This window comes from Oncorhynchus tshawytscha, linkage group LG10 (genome assembly GCF_018296145.1).
Source record: "Oncorhynchus tshawytscha isolate Ot180627B linkage group LG10, Otsh_v2.0, whole genome shotgun sequence".
NCBI classification, from domain to species: domain Eukaryota; kingdom Metazoa; phylum Chordata; class Actinopteri; order Salmoniformes; family Salmonidae; genus Oncorhynchus; species Oncorhynchus tshawytscha.
Genome location: NC_056438.1, coordinates 16,087,942 through 16,110,866, shown reverse-complemented (window position 1 = coordinate 16,110,866; position 22,925 = coordinate 16,087,942). Strand labels below are relative to the sequence as shown.

The 22,925-nt window shown below is 41.9% G+C and overlaps 2 protein-coding genes across 5 annotated transcripts in view; one reads left to right on the top strand and one right to left on the bottom strand.

The window, feature by feature from the left end:
* LOC112259842 (protein mono-ADP-ribosyltransferase PARP14) overlaps window positions 1-15,309 on the bottom strand; it is a 25,959-nt gene extending 10,650 nt beyond the window's left edge. For 2 of the 4 annotated variants that reach the window (XM_042328195.1, XM_024434502.2), the window contains exon 1: window positions 5,960-6,280. In XM_042328195.1, the coding sequence (XP_042184129.1) occupies window positions 5,960-6,131 (172 nt within the window). In that variant the 5' untranslated portion in view covers window positions 6,132-6,280. Of the gene's footprint in view, window positions 1-5,959; window positions 6,281-15,204 lie in introns of those variants that run through there. The other 2 variants (XM_042328196.1, XM_024434503.2) reach the window with 2 other exon arrangements.
* On the top strand, window positions 15,226-22,925 carry LOC112259841. Its single transcript, XM_024434501.2, has 8 exons — window positions 15,226-15,364; window positions 15,477-15,684; window positions 16,188-16,309; window positions 17,220-18,698; window positions 18,818-19,054; window positions 19,127-19,351; window positions 19,528-19,594; window positions 19,690-22,925. Exons 2-8 carry the CDS (start codon window positions 15,513-15,515, stop codon window positions 20,817-20,819), a joined length of 3,432 nt encoding a protein of 1,143 aa, XP_024290269.1. The 5' UTR covers window positions 15,226-15,364; window positions 15,477-15,512; the 3' UTR covers window positions 20,820-22,925.

The window sequence follows — 22,925 nt, the reverse complement described above, 5'->3', positions numbered from 1 at the left end:
AAAGGGGCTGAATAATTTTGCACGCACAATTTTTCCGTTTTTGATTTGTTAAAAAAGTTTGAAATATCCAATAAATGTCGTTCCACTTCATGATTGTGTCCCACTTGTTGTTGATTCTTCACAAAAAAATACAGTTTTATATCTTTATGTTTGAAGCCTGAAATGTGGCAAAAGGTCGCAAAGTTCAAGGGGGCCGAATACTTTCGCAAGGCACTGTAGGTAGCCTTTTCCCACCTGTGTCTGGTGGGTAGTTGATTTCTGTTTAGTGTTTTTTACCTTTCAGGACTGTTTTGGTTATTCCTGTTGTTATTTTTGTATTTAGTGTTCAGTGTCAATAAACAAACATGAACACGTACCACGCTGTGCTTTGGTCCTCACATTCTTCCACCAACAGCCGTTACAGGGTGAAAAGAATTTACCCTTTAATAATATTTTTTTCACTTTTGAATGCATTCATTTGTTTTGACAACATATCCTATTATTTTTTCCAATAGACTCATGGAAAATTAATTATATACATATTTCGTACCAGTCCAAAGTTTGAACAGACCTACTCATTCAAGGGTTTCTACATGGTTGAATAATAGTGAAGACATCAAAACTATGAAATAACACATATGGAATCACGTAGTAACCAAAAAAAGTGTTAAACAATACAAAATATATTTTAGATTCTTCAAAGTTGCCGCCCTTTGCCTTGAGAGCTTTACACACTCTTGGCATTCTCTCAACCAGCTTCACCTGGAATGCTTTTCCAACAGTCTTGAAGCAGTTCCCACATATGCTGAGCAATTGTTGGCTGCTTTTCCTTCACTCTGCGGTCCAACTCATCCCAAACCATCTCAATTTGGTTGAGTTTGGGTGATTATGGAGGCCAGGTTATCTGATGCAGTATTCCATCACTCTCATTCCTGATCAAATAGCCCTTACACAGCCTGGTGTGTTGGATCATTGTCCTGTTGAAAAACAAATTATAGTCCCACTAAGCCCAAACCAGATGGGATGGTGTATCACTGCAGAATGCTGTGGTAGCCATGTTGGTTAAGTGTGCCTTGAATTCTAAAAAAATCAGTTTCACCAGCAAAGCACCCACACACCATCACACCTCCTCCTCCATGCTTCCCGGTGGCAACCACACATGCGGATATCATCCGTTCTCATACTCTGCAAAGACACAGCGGTTGGACCAAAAAAAAATCATCAGACCAAAGGACAGATTTCCATCGGTCTAATGTCCATTGCTTGTCTTTCTTGGCACAAAAAAAGTATTTTCTTCTTAGTGTCCTTTAGTAGTGGTTTCTTTGCAGCAATTCAACCATGAAGGCCTGATTCACTCAGTCTCCTCTGAACAGTTGATGTTGAGATGTGTCTGTTACTTGAACTCTGTGAAGCATTTATTTGGGCTGCAATTTCTGAGGCTGGTAACTCTAATAAACTTATCCTCTGCAGCAGAGGTAACTCTTAGGGCTGGGTGATACGGCCAAGATATCATATCATGGTATTTTTCAAATTTTTGTTGGTATGACGGTAATTTGACAGTATTTGATGTTATTCATTAATAAAAGTTCAAATTTGCTTTATGAGTAGTGCTTAACCCTAGGGTGGCAACACATACAGTATATTCTAAATTATTTAAATGGGTCACTCTCCATTCTGATTGTTTTATACTGTTAAATTCAACTTCAACTTAAATAATTTCCTGCATTTCCATCAATTTCCGCATTTCCTGCAATCATTTGAGATCATTTCCACGATATGGGCAAAAATTCTCTGCCTTATTTTTAAATGTTGCAATTGCGATCTAGATCAAAACACTTGGGTGAACTTTTGGAATCATGGAAATATAATGTTTATTCTAATTCTATAGCTAGAATATAAATAATAGTGGGCACTTTGAATACAGTGTTGTTTGACATGAGAAAGAATGAAAATACCATGAACGAGTTACTGTGACAGGGTTGAAACCAAAGTGATGTTCTGTGTTTCCTAGGGGACCCTATAATCTTTGGCTACATTACATCTTTATGCATATAGCCAACATATTCATGTTCCCCCTATTCCTCTTTGATTTAGAAGATAAATATGCTGATTTATGCTTTCACCAGCACTGTTATAAGGCTGTATTAGCTAGCTATGTTTGCTCTGACTCAGTACTTTATTAGCTAGTTAGCTAGCAAGCTAACTAGCGATTAGCATTAGTGGCTAACAGGATTTAGCTTAACTTTCTAAGAAAATACAAACTAGCTGTTTGCAGATGTAAGAAACACAAACTAATATTGTAACTAAAGAACGCTTGTGAATTTATATTACGATGAAATTTGAAACATTGTTGTCATCAACATTGTTGCATGTGCTGCATTGACCAAGCAGACTGAACGAAAGTGTCTCATGGTCAAGCAACAACAAAAGCGCTCCTTGAGTGACAGGGTGTGGGACTAGGTCTGTGTGGAAAGCGGCGTGGAGAGAGAGAGAGAGCGGAGAGGGATGACTCAAGTAGCGGAGTAAACTATAAAAATGGACGTTACATAAGGCGTATCACATTTAACAAACCAATCATTCAAATACCGTTATAGAAGGTAAAGTAAAAACCCAAACCGGTCCGTGCATCAATACCGGTATATAGTAAAATACGTTATACCACCCGGCCCTAGTAACTCTGGGTCTTCCTTTCCTGTGGCGGTCCTCATGATAGCAAGTTTCATCATAGCACTTGATAGTTTCTGCGACTGCACTTTAAAAAACGTTCAAAGTTCTTGAAAATGTTCCGTATTGACTGACCTTGATGTCTTAAAGTAATGATGGACTGTCGTTTCTCTTTGCTTATTTGAGCTGTTCTTGCCATAATATGGACTTGGTCTTATAAAAAATTTTACCAAATATTTTGTATACCACCCCTACCTTGTCACAACTCAACTGATTGGTTCAAATGCATTAAGAAAGAAAGAAATTCCACAAATGAACTTTTAACAAGGCACACCTGTTAATTGAAATGCATTCCGGGTGACGAACTCATGAAGCTGGTTGAGAGAATGCCAAGACTGTGCAAAGCTGTCATCAAGGCAAAGCGCAGCTACTTTGAAGAATCTCAAAAACAAAATATATTTTTTATTTGTTTAACAATTTCTGCCCTTCTAGAACGGTCAACTATAAGAGTGGTTGTTGTGAAGTGTAAATACCTAGGAGCAACAACAGCTCAGCCTCGAAGTGGAAGGCCACACAATCTCACAGAATGGGATTGACTGAGTGCTGAAACACGTAGCATGTCAAATATTATCTGTCCTCGGTGGCAACACTCACTGCCGAGTTCCAAACTGCCTCTGGAAGCAACGTCAGCACAAGAACTGTTCGTCGGGAGCTTCATGAAATAAATGTCCATGGCCGAGCAGCCGCTCACAAGCCTAACATCACCATGCGCAATGCCAAGCGTCGGCTGGAGTGGTGTAAAGCTCAACGCCATTGGACTCTGGAGCAGTATAAAAAATGCATTCTCTGGCGTGATGAATCACGCCTCACCATCTGGCAGTCCGATGGACAAATCTGTGTTTGGCTGATGCCAAGAGAATGCTACCTGCCCCAATGTAAAGTGGCAACTGTAAAGTTAAGTGGAGGAGGAAAAATGGTCTAGGGCAGTGATTCATTGTTCAAGCTCCTTAATTCCAGTGAAAGGAAATCTTAACGCTACAGCATACAATGACATTCAATACGATTCTGTGCTTTCAACTTTGTGGCAACAGTTTGGGGAAGGCCCTTTCCAGTTTCAGCATGATAATGCCCCCGTGCACAAAGCAAGGTCCATCCAGAAATGATTTGTTGAGATTGATGTGGAAGTACTTGACTGGCCAGCACAGAGCCCTGACCTCAACCCCATTGAACACCTTTGGGATAAATTGGAAGGCCGACTGCGAGCCAACCCTAATCATCCAACATGTATTTATTTTTTATTTCACCTTTATTTAACCAGGTAGGCTAGTTGAGAACAAGTTCTCATTTGCAACTGCGACCTGGCCAAGATAAAGCAAAGCAGTTCAACACATACAACAACACAGAGTTACACATGGAATAAACAAACATACAATCAATAATACAGTAGACAAATATACAGCAAAAATATAAATATACAGAAAAATATAAATACGCCATGGTAGAAAAGTATTTAGAATATAGCAATTAAACACTGGAATGGTAGGATGTGCAGAAGATGAATGTGCAAGTTGAGATACTGGGGTGCAAAGGAGCAAGATAAATAAATAAATACAGTATGGGGATGAGGTAGATTGGATGGGCTTTTTACAGATGAGCTATGCACAGGTACAGTGATCTGTGAGCTGCTCTGACAGCTGGTGTTTAAAGCTAGTGAGGGAGGTAAGAGTCTACAGCTTCAGAGATTTTTGCAGTTTGTTCAAGTCATTGGCAGCAGAGAACTGGAAGGAGAGGCAGCCAAAGAAAGAATTGGCTTTGGGGGTGACCAGTGAGGTATACCTGCTGGAGCGGGGACTACCGGTGGATGTAGCTATGGTGACCAGTGAGCTGAGATAAGGCGGGGCTTTACCTAGCAGAGACTTGTAGATGACCTGGAGCCAGTGGGTTTGGCGACAAGTATGAAGCGAGGGCCAGCCAACAAGATCATACAGGTCGCAGTGGTGGGTAGTATATGGGGCTTTGGTGACAAAACGGATGGCACTGTGATAGACTGCATCCAATTTGTTCAGTAGTGTTGGAGGCTATTTTGTAAATTACATCGGCGAAGTCGAGGATCGGTAGGATGGTCAGTTTTACAAGGGTATGCTTGGCAGCATGAGTGAAGGATGCTTTGTTGCGAAATAGGAAGCCGATTCTAGATTTAATTTTGGATTGGAGATGTTTAATGTGAGGCTGGAAGGAGAGTTTACAGTCTAACCAGACACCTAGGTATTTGTAGTTGTCCACATATTCTAAGTCAGAACCGTCCAGAGTAGTGATGCTGAACGGGCGGGCAGGTGCGGGCAGCGATCGGTTGAAGAGCATGCATTTAGTTTTACTTGCATTTAAGAGCAGTTGGAGGCCACGGAAGGAGAGTTGTGTGGCATTGAAGCTCATCTGGAGGTTAGTTAACACAGTGTCTCACGAAGGGCCAGAGGTATACAGAATGGTGTCGACTTCACTAATGCTCTTGCGGCTGAATGGAACAAAGTCCCTACAGCAAAGTTCCAACATCTAGTGGAAAACCTTCCCAGAAGAGTGGAGGCTATTGTAAGAGTAAAGGGGGACCAACTCTATATTAATGCCCATGGTTTTGGAATGAGATGTTTGACACACAGTTGTCCACATACTTTTGGTCATGTAGTGTACCTTGTCCATACCCTGTTTCCTGGGTAAGGAAATCAATATGTACATTTTTAATTTGGGTGAACTACCCTTTAAATTCTACAAGTTATGTTCTCACAGAGACAAGGGTGCAGTGAGCATGCTAACATGCAGCCTAATTTAAAGCAGCAATATGTAACGTTTTGGGGGGACACCCACATTCACATATAATTGTCAGTTATAGATCTATCATTGCGTTTGAAAACAAGTTTAAGAAGATGTTGATCTGTTCTATTTGTGATCTGTTCTATTTGTGCTATTTCTATGCGTCTCATTCTTTCGTGTAGTTTTTGCTTCTTTTACTTTCAGTTTTGTGCACCAGCTTCAAACAGATGAAAATAAAATATTTTTGTTTATGGAAAACATATTTCACGGAGGTTTAGATGGTACAAAGATTCTCTACACTATTCATGTTTGTTTTGTCACAAACTGAAATTAGGCTAACTATTACAAATTTTACAAAATAACGGTGGAGCGATTTCTGCATAGACCAGCTTTAAATATGAAAGTGAAACTGTTACACAATTATCGACAGGAAAACATGTAAATATACTTTTTGTACATTTCACCTTTAGTTTCAAGTACAGTTCAAATAGTAAACTCAATATTTCTATACCTGTCCGGTCAATAAATGCGATCTTGTAAACGTTGTCACCAACATTGTCTATCGGTCCGCAGTCTCCACCACCAGATTTACGGCGAACCTGAAAGAACAATTCTAACTTCTCTTTCTGTGCTGGATCCAGACTGGGAACCTCGAAGAAAACGGGGTATTTGTAACCTTCCATATTGTAATCCAAAGTAGCCTACTCGCTTTCTTATAATAGCTACTGTACAAGCGCTCAAATCAGTTTGATTCGAACAGCACAACTGCTGTGAACTTGTCAACCTACGCACCTGACAGATGACCCGCGCGACCACCCCTTCTTGCAAAATAAATACACTTTTTTTGTATTGTACTTGGGACCATAGACCTTGGACGCGATCAAGCGGATCACTTTTGTCAATTCACCGCCTTTCAAAGTGTCCCTTACAAAAAAAGATTGCAACTGCAGTAAAAGTGCATTAACAGTCGACTTTTGACGCAGTAATTGCGGAATAACTGAAGTGAACTGCAGTTGAACTGCAGGTATACTCCACTCGAACTGCAGTTACGCTGCAAAATTATTGCAGTAAAAAAACGTGTTTAATACTACACTCATCGCCTGCATTGTGTGGCTCTATTGCAGGAGTCCCCAACCCAGTTCCTGGAGAGCGACTCTCCTGTAGGTTTTCACTCCAACCCCAGGTGTAGCTAACCGGGTTACAACTAATTTCTCATCAATCTACACACAATACCCCATAATGACAATTGAAAACAGGGTTTTAGATAAGATAAAATATCAAATAAACCTTAATTACATAAATATTCAGACCCTTTGCTTTGAGACTCAGAATTGAGCTCAGGTGCATCCTGTTTCTACAACTTGCTTGGAGTACACCTCTGGTCAATTCAATTGATTAGACATTATTTGGAAAAGCACACACCTGTCTATATAAGGTCTCACAGTTGACAGTGCATGAAAAAACCAAGCCATGAGGTCAAAGATGTTAAGATGGTGCCAGAGAAGAAGGCTGACGTTTTACGTGTGCCTATCAAATTGTGTTTTTTCGTTCGTTCTTTGCGTTGTTTGTAACTTATTTTCTAACTTATTCTAACTTATTTTGTACATAATGTTGCTGCTACCGTCTCTTATGACCGAAAATAACTGGACATCAGAACTGTGATTACTCACCCCGATCTGGCAGAATCCTGTTTTTTCCATTAACGAGTCCGACGAGCCCGACGTGAATGACATACTGCTTTCCCGGGAACAGGCCCAGATCTCCGTCATTTGCGTGAAGAGAAGACCGAGAAAAAAGGGTCCGGAGGGCGGGCTGACTTCTGAGAATTTGTAGGCAATCGAATAAACCCCCACTGCCTTCCATTCTGCTAGCAAACGTGCAATCTTTGGAAAATAAAATCGATGACCTACGTGGAAGATTAAACTACTAACGGGACATTCAAAACTGTAATATCTTATTCTTCATGGAGTCGTGGCTGAACGACGACACGATCAACATACAGCTGGCTGGTTATACGCTGTATCGGCAGGATAGAACAGCGGCGTCTGGTAAGACAAGAGGGGCTGATTATGTATTTTTGTAAATAACAGCTGGTGCATGATATCTAAGGAAGTCTAGAGGTTTTGCTAACCTGAGGTAGAGTTTCTCATGATAAGCTGTATACCACACTATCTAACTAGAGTGTTTTCATCTGTATTTTTTGTAGCTGTCTACATACCACCACAGACTGAGGCTGGCACTAAGACCGCACTCAATGAGCTGTACTCCGCCATAAGCAAACTGGAAAACGCTCACACAGAGGAGGTGCTCCTAGTGGCAGGGGACTTTAATGCAGGGAAACTTAAATCAGTCTTACCAAATTTCTATCAGCATGTTAAATGTGCAACCAGAGGGAAAAAACTCTGGACCACCTTTACTCCACACAGAGATGCATACAAAGCTCTCCCTCGCCCTCCATTTGGCAAATCTGACCATAATTCTATCCTCCTGATTCCTTTTTACAAGCAAAAATTAAAGCAGGAAGCACCAGTGACTTGATCAATAAAAAAGTGGTCGGATGAAGTAGATGCTAAGCTACAGGACTGTTTTGCTAGCACAGACTGGAATATGTTCCAGGATTCCTCCGATGGCATTGAGAAGTACACCACATCAGTCATTGGCTTAATCAATAAGTGCATTAATGACTTCATCCCCACAGTGACTGTACATGCATACCCCACCGAGAAACCATGGATTACAGGCAACATCCGCACTGAGCTAAAGGCTAGAGCTGCCGCTTTCAAGGAGCGGGACTCTAACCCTGTAGCTTATAAGAAATCCCGCTATGCCCTCCAACGAACCATCAAACCGTCAATACAGGACTAAGATCGAATCGTACTACACCGGCTCTGATGCTGTGACAGGGCTTGCAAACCATTACAGACTACAAAAGGGAAACACCGCTGAGAGCTGCCCAGTGACACAAGTCTACCAGACCGAGCTAAACTACTTCTATGCTCCCTTCGAGGCAAATAACACTGAAACATGAATGAGAGCATCGGCTGTTCCGGAAGACTATGTGGAATATTTTTGGTCCCTTGTCTTCCCTGAAAACAGGTACTGACAGGGGTAGCAATATGAGTCTGTCAGATGTCGTCACGTTGATAGGGATGGTGATGGAGGTGGTGATGGAGGCTTTGGTGGTCCACACAAATGAAGAAGCAGGTGTCCCTTCCAGTGATGTGGAGCTGACCTTGGACCTGGTGCCAGTAAGGATGGTCTTCACAGAGGCTGTAAGACCCTCCCTCCTTCATATATAAACTCTTTGACTTCACTGCCTCTTCAATGGTAAGGTCTCTTGCTCCGTGGGGACACTTGACCTACACCACTGCTGTGGTGCCCACCAGGCCAATCGATGAGGCACCCAGGATCCCAGACCCTGTGACCGAAAGCCCTGACTCCTGCATATCCAGGCTCCTGCTGCTCCACCAACAGAGTCATGCCAGCCAGGATGCCTGAATGCCCCAGGTACACTTGTTTTTTAATAATGTCTGCTACAGACAGGGATGATGGGGAGAGTAGCGGTTGTTCTGACTCAGGTTCAAGTAGACATGCCATTTCACTGAATCTGAAGATCCTCCTCTCTGGGCTCTCGGGACAGACGGTTGTAGTCTTCAGCCGGGTACAGGTCCTCCACTGACAGCACCTGGGTTGGCATGGCTGGCTTCCTCCACTCGTATTCCACATCTGTACAGCTGGTATTGTGAACCTCCAAAATAGGCTGCATTGCTACACTAATGAGCTCCACGGAGGCATTCACATGTGGTAGAGAGAATCCCCTGATCACCTATTGAGACTTGCCAAGAGGAACAATGTTAAGTGGCACATCCCCTTCAATGCATGACTTTGAACACCTTGAAATACATTTGTTGTTAGAAATGTGCTATATAAATAAAGTTTGATTGGATTGATGACATTACAGCTGTAGAATATTTAATAAACTGTCATTTTCACATGAAGTGCAGTTTTTCCATAAAATCCCAAGTTATCAGTTCAAAGTTCATCACTTGACATATCATTCATATAGGGGGAAGGATCCTATAAATCAAGACTGTGAATAAATAAATACCGTGCCTTTGAAGATGTCCCTGGTCATTAATCTACAACACAGGCTGGATGTCTAAACAAAGTCAATTCTGAATATCAATAGATATTTAGATTCATTCTACTAAATTACAACATTCTAGAACTGAGTTATCGAAGTCTGGTATCCGGAGTAATCTGGTTAATGATTATAGAATTTAGTAATTGTCTTTTTCATTGTAGAATGTTGACAGCTGTATAGAACACATCGTATCGCTAAGATGCTCAAACCTAACTAATAGCTACACTCACCGACACAGGAGAAACTTTATCCCTCATGCTGGCCCTGAGAAAATGGGTAAGTTGCCCCTCACTATAGCTCCTCTTCTCCACATGGCCAGACTTAGTCCAAGGTCCATCCAGAAATGATTTGTTGAGATTGATGTGGAAGTACTTGACTGGCCAGCACAGAGCCCTGACCTCAACCCCATTGAACACCTTTGGGATAAATTGGAAGGCCGACTGCGAGCCAACCCTAATCATCCAACATGTATTTATTTTTTATTTCACCTTTATTTAACCAGGTAGGCTAGTTAGTGGTCTTCCTTTTAATGACAGGTAAAGTAGGTTGTATTAGACATTCAACAGACATTTGCCATTAGATCTCTTGTTCGCAATAACTTTTGAATTGATTGTCATAGAAACATCAAAACATGTGGTAATTATTCTCAAAACATCTGGGAAAGACACTCAAAGAAGAGACTGATACTTTAATTGGAGAAACAGGAAGGATTGGCATCAAGAAGAGGACAACAGACTGCAGAGAATATTTAAAACGTTTCATGATTAATCCTATCATCATGGCTTCACCCTATAATTATGTAGAAAGACCTTGTCTCCTTAAAATTGTCAACCTAAGTTAGTTTTAGTTCTCTAAAGCATTTATCAACAGTATCTACTGGATATTAATTGCTTATACAGTAGCCTGCATTAAATCTGCATTAGGCTATACACTCACACAGCTAATTATCAAAGCTTTGTGAAATAATAAAAGCAGACCAGTGGGACTTTTGACAATGTGCATCAGAACATTCGTTTAGATTTACAGCTGAGGGATGGGGCTGGGGAAATGGCACCCCTTTCCAATGAATGAATGTTGAATGCCAACACTTCATCTTATAATCCACCGACAGGGCAGTTTCTCAAACATTTAAAACATGTATTTTTCTATATTTTCAATAAACCACTAACTCAAGTTGAACTGGAAGCGGTGGCTGACTGGAAGAGGTGGCTGACTGGAAGAGGTGGCTGACTGGAAGAGGTGGCTGACTGGAAGAGGTGGCTGCAGCTATGATCCATGTTGTGTCTAAAACCATTTCCAGAATCCCAGTGAAGGGTCCTGGCTGACCCACCCTTCAATTTTCCTGGTAGCCTAATGCAGAATAAGAACAATGCATCTCCCACTAGTGGCCAAGACATGAAAAGCAGAAAAGTCCCATGAGTTCGCCGGTGGGATTTAGACATATTTAGAGGAAACAGGCGGCCGAACAGAGAAGGGCCGGACAAGACGGGGCTGTACTGAAGCGGGTCGAGAGCTTCAAGTTTCTCAGTGCCCACATCTCTAAGGACCTGTCATGGTCCAAACACACCAACACAGTCGGGAAAAGGGCACGACAATGCCTCTTCCCTGTAAGGAGGCTGAAAAAACTTGGCATGGGCCCACAGATCCTCAAAAAGTTCAATAGCAGCACCATTGAGAGCATCTGGACTGGCTGCAGCACCGCTTGGTATGGCAACTGCTCGACATTCGACTGCAAGGCGCTAGAGAACTCCCTGCCATCCAGGACCTCTATACCAGGTGGTGTCAGAAGGCCCAAAAAATTGCCAAGGACTCCCTAGTCATAGACTGTTCTCTCTGCTACTGCATGGCAAGCAGTACCAGTCAGGATGCTCTCGATTGTGCAGCTGTATAACTTTTTGAAGATCTGAGGACCCATGACAAATCTTTTCAGTCTCTTGAAGGGGAATATGCGTTGTCGTGCCCTCTTCACGACTGTCTTGGTGTATTTGGACCATGACAGTTTGTTGTTGATGTGGACACCAAGGACTTGAGGCTCTCAACCTGATCCACTACAGCCCCGGTCGATGAGAATGGGAGCGTGCTCAGTCCTCCTTTCTCTGTAGTCCACAATCATCTCCTTTGTCTTGATCATGTTTACAAAGGATGTGACAATTATAGTTGGATTTTGATTCAATGATCAAATGAAATTGTATTTCGTGCCTATCCATATGTTTTAATTTTTAATTTAATTTTACCTTTATTTAACCAGGCAAGTCAGTTAAGAACAAATTCTTATTTTCAATGACGGCCTGGGAACAGTGGGTTAACTGCCTGTTCAGGGGCAGAACGACAGATTTGTACCTTGTCAGCTCGGGGGTTTGAACTCGCAACCTTCCGGTTACTAGTCCAACGCTCTAACCACTAGGCTACGCTGCCGCCCCATGTAACATATTTTTTTGTGAAAGATGTCGAGACTAGCTATTAGTGGAACTAGATGTTTGTGCTGGTTAACCACTGACCTGAACTATAGACTGAAAGGAACATGAGACACATTTCCAGTTCAATAGTGTTAATCAGTCATATGTTGCATTACGTCTGTTGGCAGGGGTTACAAAGATACAGCAGTGGCAATTATCACAAAGAAATACATAAGGGAGAATAACAAGATCTCATGGCAAACATAGCAGTTAACAGTTGCAATGTTATCATGCACTAAAATGTTTAACTCCTATTTTTTATAGGGCAGGAATACGACCCTTCATTTGAAAAGATAGTCAATGTCCGTGTGAAAAAAAAATATTAGCATAATCATAAAATCCCCATCAAAATCTGTCGGTTAATGCTAGAGATATCATTTTTTCTGCATGGGCTAAGTCTCAATCCGCCGATGTTGGCCTTCCGCATCTGCGGTGAAAGGTAGCAGAGCTACAGAGGTGTTTGTCAGACCAGGAGACATTATGAAATTTGGTCTTCTCACGAAAATGTCTCTCACGTCCGAATGGTTTGGGCTACAAAATATTATGACCCCTCTATGGGAAGATGAGACACTCACAAACACTATATATATATATATATATATATATATATATATATATATATATATATATTTATATACACAATATAGATAGGACAGATGATTCAAAACAAAATGAATATATTATTCAATGTGTTTCTATGGGATAATAGCAGTATATTTCATCCCAAAAATGTTTCAATCTATGTTTTATACCTACGGGATCGTAAATCTAATGGCTAAATGATCCTCGGTATTACCAAATAATTCAATATGTTAGATAAGTAGAAACCCAGCCCCGGGCCCTTAGACTCCAGGGGGTTAACTGACTTGCCTAGTTAAATAAAGGTTAAATAAAAAATGTAAAAGCCTAACATATACACAACAGTATATGGTCATAAATTTAGTTAATGGTTCTCACATCAGCCCATCAGAGTGAGTGGAGTATGGAGCCAGTTAGCTTCCAAAAGGTTGAACGTACGTATCGTTAGGATCGTAAGAATCCATACATCATTTGTTAGGATCGTAAGAAAAGCCATGCGTGAAACATGAAACGTAAATGTGAAATTTCATCTGTGAACATACAAACACCATGTTATGATTACGGACTAACATTTTAGGCTTGAACTCATTTGTGTTGCAATTCTGACATACAATAATACCTTTCAGAGTTATGGCAGTTTCATCTCACCAACAAACAAAAAAGAAACACCAAGCTGCCTGTGAGGAGAACTACGTGAACACGTATAACACAGTATAAAAAAACGGAAGTCAGGGAATCCGGAAAGAGGTATGCTGCACATTTTCAAGTTAAAGTCTTCATTCTCTATAACTCCTCAGTTGAGTTTACTTCACATTTAGGTAGCTAATGTCATGAATTTGTTTGCCAGCCCAAGTCTAGATAGCACTAGCTGTATTATGCCTGTATTAAGTTTCAGTTGGCTAGGTGTATCTCTGGGTAAGGTGGACATCCCCATGAAACACAAAAAATAATAGATGTTTGGTGAATCTATGAACTATGTATGACCACTGGAATCTTTGCCACTCAAAATAGATTTTTATAGAATATTTAGAAATGTATTTCATCACTCAAAATCATACCAAGGCATATTCTGTAGGAGGGGTTAATAATTTGACATGATTTATATGAATCGGGTCATGAACATATGGACTTTGAAATGAACAAGGGAGAGGTTCAAATGTAGGCTAAGTCTGGCAAAGCGTATTCCCACACGTTACAATAACTCTGTTCAAGTGGTCTTAGGAAGTCTCCATATAGACCATTCCCTCCATGGCCACACAGCTACCCAGTTGAAGAGCTTGTGATCTCCATGCATCACCACAGCACCACGCGCCTTTGGAAAAGCACCCCTCAGCCTCAGAAGATGAACTTCTAGAGGCATAAAGCCATAGAGTCATTATACCCTAATGTAGGACTATTTGCCTACTAGCCAAATAAAATCCAGAGCATGTATGATACGTGCAACTTATTATTCCAACATATTTGAACATTTAATTCATCCTTCATTCAGTTCAGTCAGTCAGTATATCATCCCTTCTGTCATGTGTCTGAGTTGCAATAGGAGAATAGAACAGTGTTATCTGTTTATTGAAATCTTAGTCTTATTTGTTTATTGAAATCCATGTGTGTACTCAAAATTATCTAAATTCTCCGACGTTCTTTAGTCTATCACTAAAAATTAAATGTTTAATTTAGGCCTGTCCAGTTAAAGAAAATAGGCCTTCAACTTGTAGAAATGACACTTTAGGATATAATTTTGTGTACTGGTGTGTTGCAGAATACTTTTAGAATTCTATTTGTGTTTAAAAACTGTATTTATTATAGACCTTCCCTTAAAAAGAGACCCAAGCTTACAGGCCTCTAAATATAGTCTCTAAATACATTTTCGACAAAATAGTTGAAGAAGCACATACAATGGCTGATAGGGAAAACAGATCTGGCAATAATTAGAATAGGCTATAAATAGTCTTGACCATTTGGGACCCCTTGACAATTTAGCTCAGGGCAGGTTATATCCAAGACTTAATCAATATTTTGTTTTGTCTCATTTGTTCTGCTTGGTGGGGTTGTGCAACGCACATGACTATAACAAGCCTACATACAGAGTGGAATTCACAAATACAATAGAAATGATTCATTAGGTTACATAATCACCACATTAACCCCACGCTGCTATAAACATAAATTATGCAATTATATGGCCATTAGATAACACACCGAATGGCATATTTATATAGTGGAATAAGCCTAAATCATATTTACTTTCTATTTTGCAGCTCAAGCGGTTATTCTATCCAATGTTCTTCTGTCTTTATAGCATCAGTCTCACATAAGTAATTTGCTGAATGCCCAAGCTAATACTACGCCAACTACTGGTATAACGTCGATATCGAATGCCGTTGTAAAACGAGCTCTAGACTTTTCTTTTGGAAATGAAACCTAAAGTTGGAAAGCAACTAACGTAGCCTAGAGTTGCTTGAGTGGCTAGCTAACTTCGACTAGCTACTTTCGGTTCATATCCTTTGCAGATGCCACATTCCTGCGACCTAACAATTTACTTATGGACAATCAATTTACACCGGCTGAAAATACGCCTACCTGGACGCCCGGGACATATTCATCGATTCCTCTCAAAAGTGCCGCACGTCCACAGAAATTGATTTGGGATGGTCTGGACGGACTTAATCTGAACCAATAATAGACGTATATATTTCCGGGCAACTCAAGGCCAGGGCGGACAATATCTAAAGTGAATCAAGTAAATCTGATTTAAAAAATAATAATAATAGGAATCGGTGTGTGCATGGGGATATGTTGGCAGCAGTGTAGTCTATATTCTCCTCGATCGACTAACTTGCTCTTTCTAATAGGGTCAACGACAAATAATAGCCAGGCTACTTCATAATATGGAAGTTTTCAAATACCCTGTTTTCTTCGAGTGCCAGACTCTGGACCCACCACAGAAACATATGATAAAAAGGTACTTTGGAGTTAAACGTAAATCCGGTGGCGGAGATTGTGGACCAGTAGAATCAGTTGGTGACAAAGTCTACAAGATCGCATTTATTGACCAGACAGGTATGAAAATGTTTAGGCTAAGTGATTGAATATGGAGTGTTTTTCTACCATGTAACCTCGTCTTGCCAAAGTAGTTTCTTAACTGAACGTTTGTTTTTCAATATCAACATCCGCTTATGCAGACAGGCAAAAATGTATTACTTTGGCTTTTCATTATATCGATTCATTCTACAGTACTTTATCAATCTAAAAAAGAAGACACATGTTGTTGTAATAACTTTTAAGATGAATTATTAACTTTAAAGATGTACCTACAGTATACTACTTTAGAGATTATAGCACAACTCCTCTAGCCTATGTAGCCTTTAACTCTTCAAATCCTGGACTAAATGCTAAATGCTTACTTTTATTTATTTACTTATTTAACCTTTATTTAACTAGGCAATGACGGCCAACACTACACTTACTAAATAGTAAAATGTGTTGTTATTATCATTGTTGGTATTGTTATTACTACTACTACATGACAACAACAACTCATTATGAGTCTGTAACTCTTCCAGTCCAGGAGAGGGTACTTCAGAAACCTAATCATGTTTTGGAGATGCCTGGAGGATCTCTCTTCCTCACTCTGAGAGACAGCCTGGAGCCGCCACCCACAACAACCTCCCCAGTCAGCAGTCAGGTGAGGTCAGACTATACAGACACACCTATACAGTGAGTCACATATCACCATGACCACAATGCACTTTTGTTGTATTTGCACTGTTATCCCACACTTGGACGTTTGCCAGTTTGTGAGGTATAAATGTGTGGTTTTGTAATATTGCGGGAAGAGTCATTTTAACTAAATGAAACCATGTTAAAGTAAACTGAAAAATACCAACCTAGTCGCTTTAATGTAGAATCATCAGATTTCCCACAATCAGCTGGACGGATTACATTTGAATAATAAATCCATAAACCTACTTAAGTAGAAAAGTAATAAAGTATTGTATTCATTATCACAGTGTAATTACCCTGCAAATACTTACTTGTAAGGCAATAAAGATAATCAAAGACAATAACCACCCGAGCCACTGCCTGTTCACCCTGCTATCATCCAGAAGGCGAGGTCAGTACAGGTGCATCAAAGCAGGGGCAGAAAGACTGAAGAACAGCTTCTATCTCAATGCCATCAGACTGTTAAACAGCCATCACTAACTCAGAGAGGCTGCTGCCTACATGGAGACCCAATCACTGGCCACTTTAACAAATGGATCACTAGTCAGTTTAAACAATGCCTCTTTAATAATGTTGACATATCTTACATTACTCATCATATGTGTATATACTGTATTTTATACAATCTATTGCACCTTACCTATGCTGCTCAGCCATCGCTCATCCATATATTTATGTCCATATTCTCATTCGCCCCTTTTAGATTTGTGTGTATTAGGTAGTTGTTGGGAAATTGTTAGATTACTTGTTAGATATTACTGCACTGTCAGAACAAGAAGCACAAGCATTTCACTACACTCGCATTAACATCTGCAAACCATGTGTATGTGACCAATACAATTTGATTTGATTTGATTGTTTTCCAAATCTAGAGTCACCACTCCCTTCCGGTCGAGACATCTCCACCTGGTGGTCAAGAACATGTACTCCATCGTCTGAGCACAGGGAAGCAGGAGAAGATCAAGACCACCTGTCATCTGGGACAGGTCCAGCTCCTTCTTCTAGGTGAAGTGATAGAGAAGGATCTAGGGGAGGTTGTTCCAGGGGTGAAGGTGACACGCGGTGACTCAGCTCAGCTGGTGCTGCACGGCTATGCAAATGAAGTCCAGGCAGCCAGACAGTTGGTTACAGATAAAATCTCTCTGGTGCTGGAGCGGGTGGTGCCTGAGGTGTCCTTCCACCTCCTGTCCTTCCTGAGGGAGGAGTATGGGAGGCCTGGGAACCTGAGCAGTCTGCTGGGGTTGGGACTCCATGTGGAGGTAGAGCTGGGGGACACAGAGCTCCGTCTGTTCTCCCTCTCCTCTGGGAAACTGGACCAGGCTGAGAAGGATCTGCTGGGGGAGTTTGGGGAGGAGAAGATTGACGTGTCCAAAGTTGCCCTTCTGGCTGAACTGAAATCTAAATTTGAGACGAAGGTGAAGGAGATGAACCAGAGCAGATGCAGGGTGGTGGCCAGATATGGTCCTGGGTGTAGAGTGCAGCTGCTGGGCCACATGAAGGAGGTTCAGGAGCTGAGGGAGGAGATTGGGGTCTTTCTGATACGCAGGTCCAGTGTAAGAGTCGTGAGACACCATCAACAGAATCAGGATGGCGTAGTCAGCGAAGCAGGAACCGGATTAATACGGGAGGAGATGGTCACAGCCACCAGCTATCGCCTCCGTCTGGGACTGCAGGTAGTGGTGTGTCAAGGTGACATCACCAAGGAACAGGCAGACGTACTGGTGAATGCAGCCAATGAGGACCTTGATCATGCTGGGGGCGTGGCTGCAGCTCTGAGCCGGGCGGGGGGGCCTGAGGTACAGCGGGCCAGCAGGGATCTGGTTAGGCAGATAGGGAGAGTGCCCACAGGTACAGTGGTAGAGACTACAGGAGGGAATCTGCCTTGTAAGATGCTGCTGCATGCAGTGGGACCAGTAGGGGGCAGCGTAGGTGGGAATGAGCGCCCTCTGCTGGAGAAGACAGTAAAGACAGTCCTGGATCTGGCAGAGACCATGGAACTCCAGACCCTGGCCATGCCCTGCATCAGCTCGGGGATATTCGGTGTTCCTCTGAAGGTGTGTTCTGAGGCCATAGTCTCTGCAGTGAGGGACTTTGGGAGGAAACAGCACATCCTTACCAAGGTCACTCTGATTGATGTGAGTGGAGAGGCAGTGAGAGCCATGCAGGAGGCCTGTGATAGGCTGTTACAGGGGAAGAGGGAGTTTCCTGGATGGGAGGTAGAGTCCAGCACCACCACTACCACTACACATGCTCCTCAGAGAGACACCACTGCTGCCTCCACCAGGGGACCAGTGGCTCCAGAGGTCTGTGTCCAGGTGGAGATCATCCAGGGAACCATAGAGAAACAGCAGGTGAGAGAGAGACACACTGACATGGCCACAGCCTTGATTCAACAACATTCTGTGAATTAGGTTGACTTCATACTGACTCAATGTTCTCTCTTTTTTTCCCCATCTCTTTTTTGCTGAAGGTGGATGCCCTGGTTTCCCCCATGGTTGGTAGTGACCCTCTCTCCTCCCGAGTGGGTAATGTCTTGTTGGATGCAGCTGGACCGGCGCTGATGACAGCATTTCTGAGGGAATCAGGGGAACGGACTGCACCTGGTGAGAACGTTCTGGTGGAGGGACTGTCTGGTCTCAGCTCTGGCCGTGTCTTCTTCCTCAGATGTGCACACTGGGACAACAATCCCCAAGGACCAGCAGTACAGGTGTGTCCCTTTATGTGTGTGTGTTGTGACCATTGATCCTCCATTAACCCTTGACCTCTGGTCCTCTCTCAGGCTCTGAGGCAGGGTGTGAGGAAAATTCTGACCTCTTGTGAGAACCGGGGCTTCCGTTCCGTTGCCTTCCCTGTAGTTGGAACTGGTGTGGTTCTCCAGTTCCCTCACAACGTGGTAACACAGGTTCTGCTAGAAGAGATCCGTAGGTATGAACAGAACCGAGTGAGCAGAACCCCCTTCCTTGTCCGCATCATTGTCCATCCAAATGACAGAGATTCTACCAAGGTGAGCAGAGACCTTTGAAAAAAGGCTCACTCAATGCATTGGGGAAAAAATCCTTTAACTTCACTATTTCAGCCAAGCCATTCAATAATACTGTCATACATCCATAATTATAGATTTTTTCAATAATAACAGTTACAGTCCTTCATTGCAGTTGTATTGTTTGTTCTAATCTACAGGCTTTTCAGACTGCCCAGAATGCTTTGCATCTCAGAGGGTTCGTATTAGGCACTCGACCAGAGCAAGGTGAGTTACAACACTTCACCCCCACCTTTAAATCAAATACATTATTACCATATGATTGATCCATTTCAAGTTATAATTATGAACCCTCCCTATAGACATCAGGATTGTGCTGCTGGGGAAAACCGGAGGAGGTAAAAGCAGTGCTGGAAACACCATCTTCGGACAAGATGATGTGTTCCTCTCAGACAGTTCCTCCACCTCCTCAACACAGAAATGTAAAGCTCATACCAAGAACATCAAAGGGAGAAACATCACCCTGATTGACACACCTGGATTCTTTGACACTGACATCCCTGAAGAGGAGCTGAAACCTAAAATAGTTAAATGTATAACAGAGTGTGCTCCAGGACCGCATGCCTTTCTCATTGTACTGAAAGTGGAACGGTACACAGTCCACGAGAACGAAGCCGTAGCGAAAATCAAGACATATTTTTCACCAGAGGCCTTCAAATATGCTACAGTCCTCTTCACTCATGGTGACCAGCTCAATGGTTTGACCGTTGAGAAGTTTGTCCAACAGAATGCTGATCTGAACAAGCTTGTGGAGAAATGTGGAGGCCGCTATCACGTCATCGACAACAAATACTGGAACACCAATCAGCAGGGTCGGTGCAGCAACCAGTACCAAGTAGCAGAGTTACTCAACACCATAGAGAAGATGGTGAGAGATAACGGAGGAGGGTTCTACACCAACGAGATGCTCCAAGAGGCAGAGAGATTAATACAAGCAGAGATAGAGGGTCTTAGGAAGGAGTTAAAAGGCCAGATGTCAGAGGAAGAGATGAGAAAACAAGCCAAGAAAAGAGCAAGGAAGAAACTCCTGATCAAATGGTCAGGGATAGCAACAGGTGCAGTGGTAGGAGCTCTATTTGGCGTAATACTGGCGATAATGATTCCACTCTCACTCGCTACACAACCATTGATCACTTTAGTCAAAAGTCATATAGCAGCTTCAATGACAACAGGACCAGTACTTACACTAGAGTCAGGGGTGGGAGTGGGTTCAGGGATAGGTGCAGGGGTAGGCATAGCTGCAGGAGTTGTCGTTGGAATGGCAGCAGCAGCAGGAGCAGTAAGAGGAGGGATAGTAGGAGCTACTGCAGCAGAGGAGGCAGAGACAGTACAGGAGGCAGCAGAGGAAGCAGCCAATGCTGTCTTCGAGGATGCTAAGGGTCTTTATCACAAAGCAGAAAACATTTTCACACGTTTCAGTAAATCTAAATAGATGATATATACCTGAAACCATTGATTGATAGCAACATGTGTTTCAACATCTGACTAATAACTATGTAGACACCAGTCAGTTCTATACCACTGTAGAATAGCTGCTTGTCAAAAATAGCTGCTTGTCAAAATGTTTAAAAATATATATATTTTGCATATATTTTTCATTTTTATAGTTTTGTAAAAATCAAGGGATATATATTGCAAATAGTAATGTGGCCGTCCTGAAAATGTTTCAGCTGGTTATTGACATTCAAAAGGCTGATTTTATAGTTCACGGAATATAATTGAATTTAATATGATGTTTTTTCCATATCGGATCGTGTTCGCATATGAAGTGGCTGGAATGTCTTAGAAATCAAAACGTATATGGGCTGCATGATGCGACTATAGGCAATTGATGATTTTAGAAAGTCGCAAAAAAACTTTGCGCTTTGTTCCTTGCCTGATCACATTTCTCCCATCAAACTAATCTCAGTTTAATCTGTCTTTACCCAAATGTAAAATGACTTTAAATTTAGAATAGCCCTTTATCAATTGGGCAGGAACAGGGGCAGGGGGAAAATAAATGTAATTTGTATGCACTCGAATAGCGAATGGGGACCACTTCCTGCTATTCCGGTTATTTCACTCCACACAACAACCACTGTTTGAGGTGCATGCAGCCTCTTGCTGCACGACAAGTGATATTCTGCCCAAACTCTGAATACTATGGGCTCTCCAACCCTGTTCCTGCAGCTACCCAGTGGGCTCTCCAACCCTGTTCCTGCAGCTACCCAGTGGGCTCTCCAACCCTTTTCCTGCAGCTACCCGGTGCTTAATTTGGGGAACCAAGTTAAATCTGTTAAGAACATTGATAGTAACATATTTTAACAACGAAATATATTTAATTAGACTGTTTACAGCCCCTCTCTGTGCGTGCTCAAGAACGGAATGATGGGGAGAGTGGAAGAGACGGAAACGCACGGTGGTGAGATATTCTGTAGCTAATCGTAATGCGTAAGCCTATTAATTATGAAGAAAGGAAAAAAAACGATTACTAGGATATTCAAAATCCTGTACACATTCCCTTTAATTGTTGGCTAACTCTGAATTCGTATAGGATAGACCAGTTATGTACATCTGTTTTAAAATGCTATTCTGCCATGCATAATATGTGGTAGGCTATGTATAACAGCACAATCATGATTTTAATTCACGTTTTTTTTTCAGGCTTGGGCTCAGATATAGGCTTACATGTATGCATAAACTCTAATAGCATAAGGTTGTTATTTAATTCGTCATCACTTTAGATAGCGCTGTCCATTTCATTGTGTTAGGCTTTGAAACAACATCCATGTTTTCCATTCAGTTTCAACCTGTCATTGAACTTCTTTCTTCAAAGTGATCAATCACAGTGAGATGAGTTTTAAAAGCTGTGGGATTCTGTGTTTTACATTATAGCCATTACCATATATATGATTAAATATTATCTGATGTTGGCTGTGTGAGGTATCTGCATTTGTGCACTTGAGCATCATTATGAGATTAAACAACTGCTTGCTACATCTACTTGCCTGTTTGTGTGTGTGACAAGAACTGAGTAACATGGTGTGACCTGCATGTTGCAAAACTGTAGATAACAGCCCAGCAGATGCTTTGTCCTTGTGTTTGTATGTGACAATATTGAGCTCATGGTGTGACTTGCTGTATCTTACAAAGTTGTGGTTAAGCAGGCATAGAGAGGGGTGGTCATCACGAGGATTAACTGAGATGGAAAAATATTGAACAACACAATAGCAGGAACTGAGCAACTGTTCTAACTAGGCTGCGATACCAGAACAGTAAGAATCTATACATCGACGGAGGGAGGACTCCAAGAAGCGCCAAGAGGCGGGGACCAGCCTGAGCGCCTGCGATAGGCTGAGCAAGTCTAAACCACGCTCAGTCTCTACTGTGATAGGCCAACAGACGGGTTGGAACTATGTCTATCACAGTATAAGAACAGCTGTTTACGTACATCCTGTCAGCTCCCTGTTCTGCCCTGCGTGGTATTACAGTGAGCCCGAATATACGAAAGTTGCATTTGCCATTTATTGCTTAGCTAATAAAAGTACATAGAGTACAA

Coding starts and splice junctions, on each gene's coding strand:
- LOC112259841 (XM_024434501.2), top strand. CDS start 15,513: ATGGAAGTTTTCAAATACCCTGTTTTCTTCGAGTGCCAGACTCTGGAC. Junction 16,310..17,219: donor CCTCCCCAGTCAGCAGTCAG/GTGAGGTCAGAC, acceptor TTCCAAATCTAG/AGTCACCACTCCCTTCCGGT. Junction 18,699..18,817: donor GAACCATAGAGAAACAGCAG/GTGAGAGAGAGA, acceptor TTTTTGCTGAAG/GTGGATGCCCTGGTTTCCCC.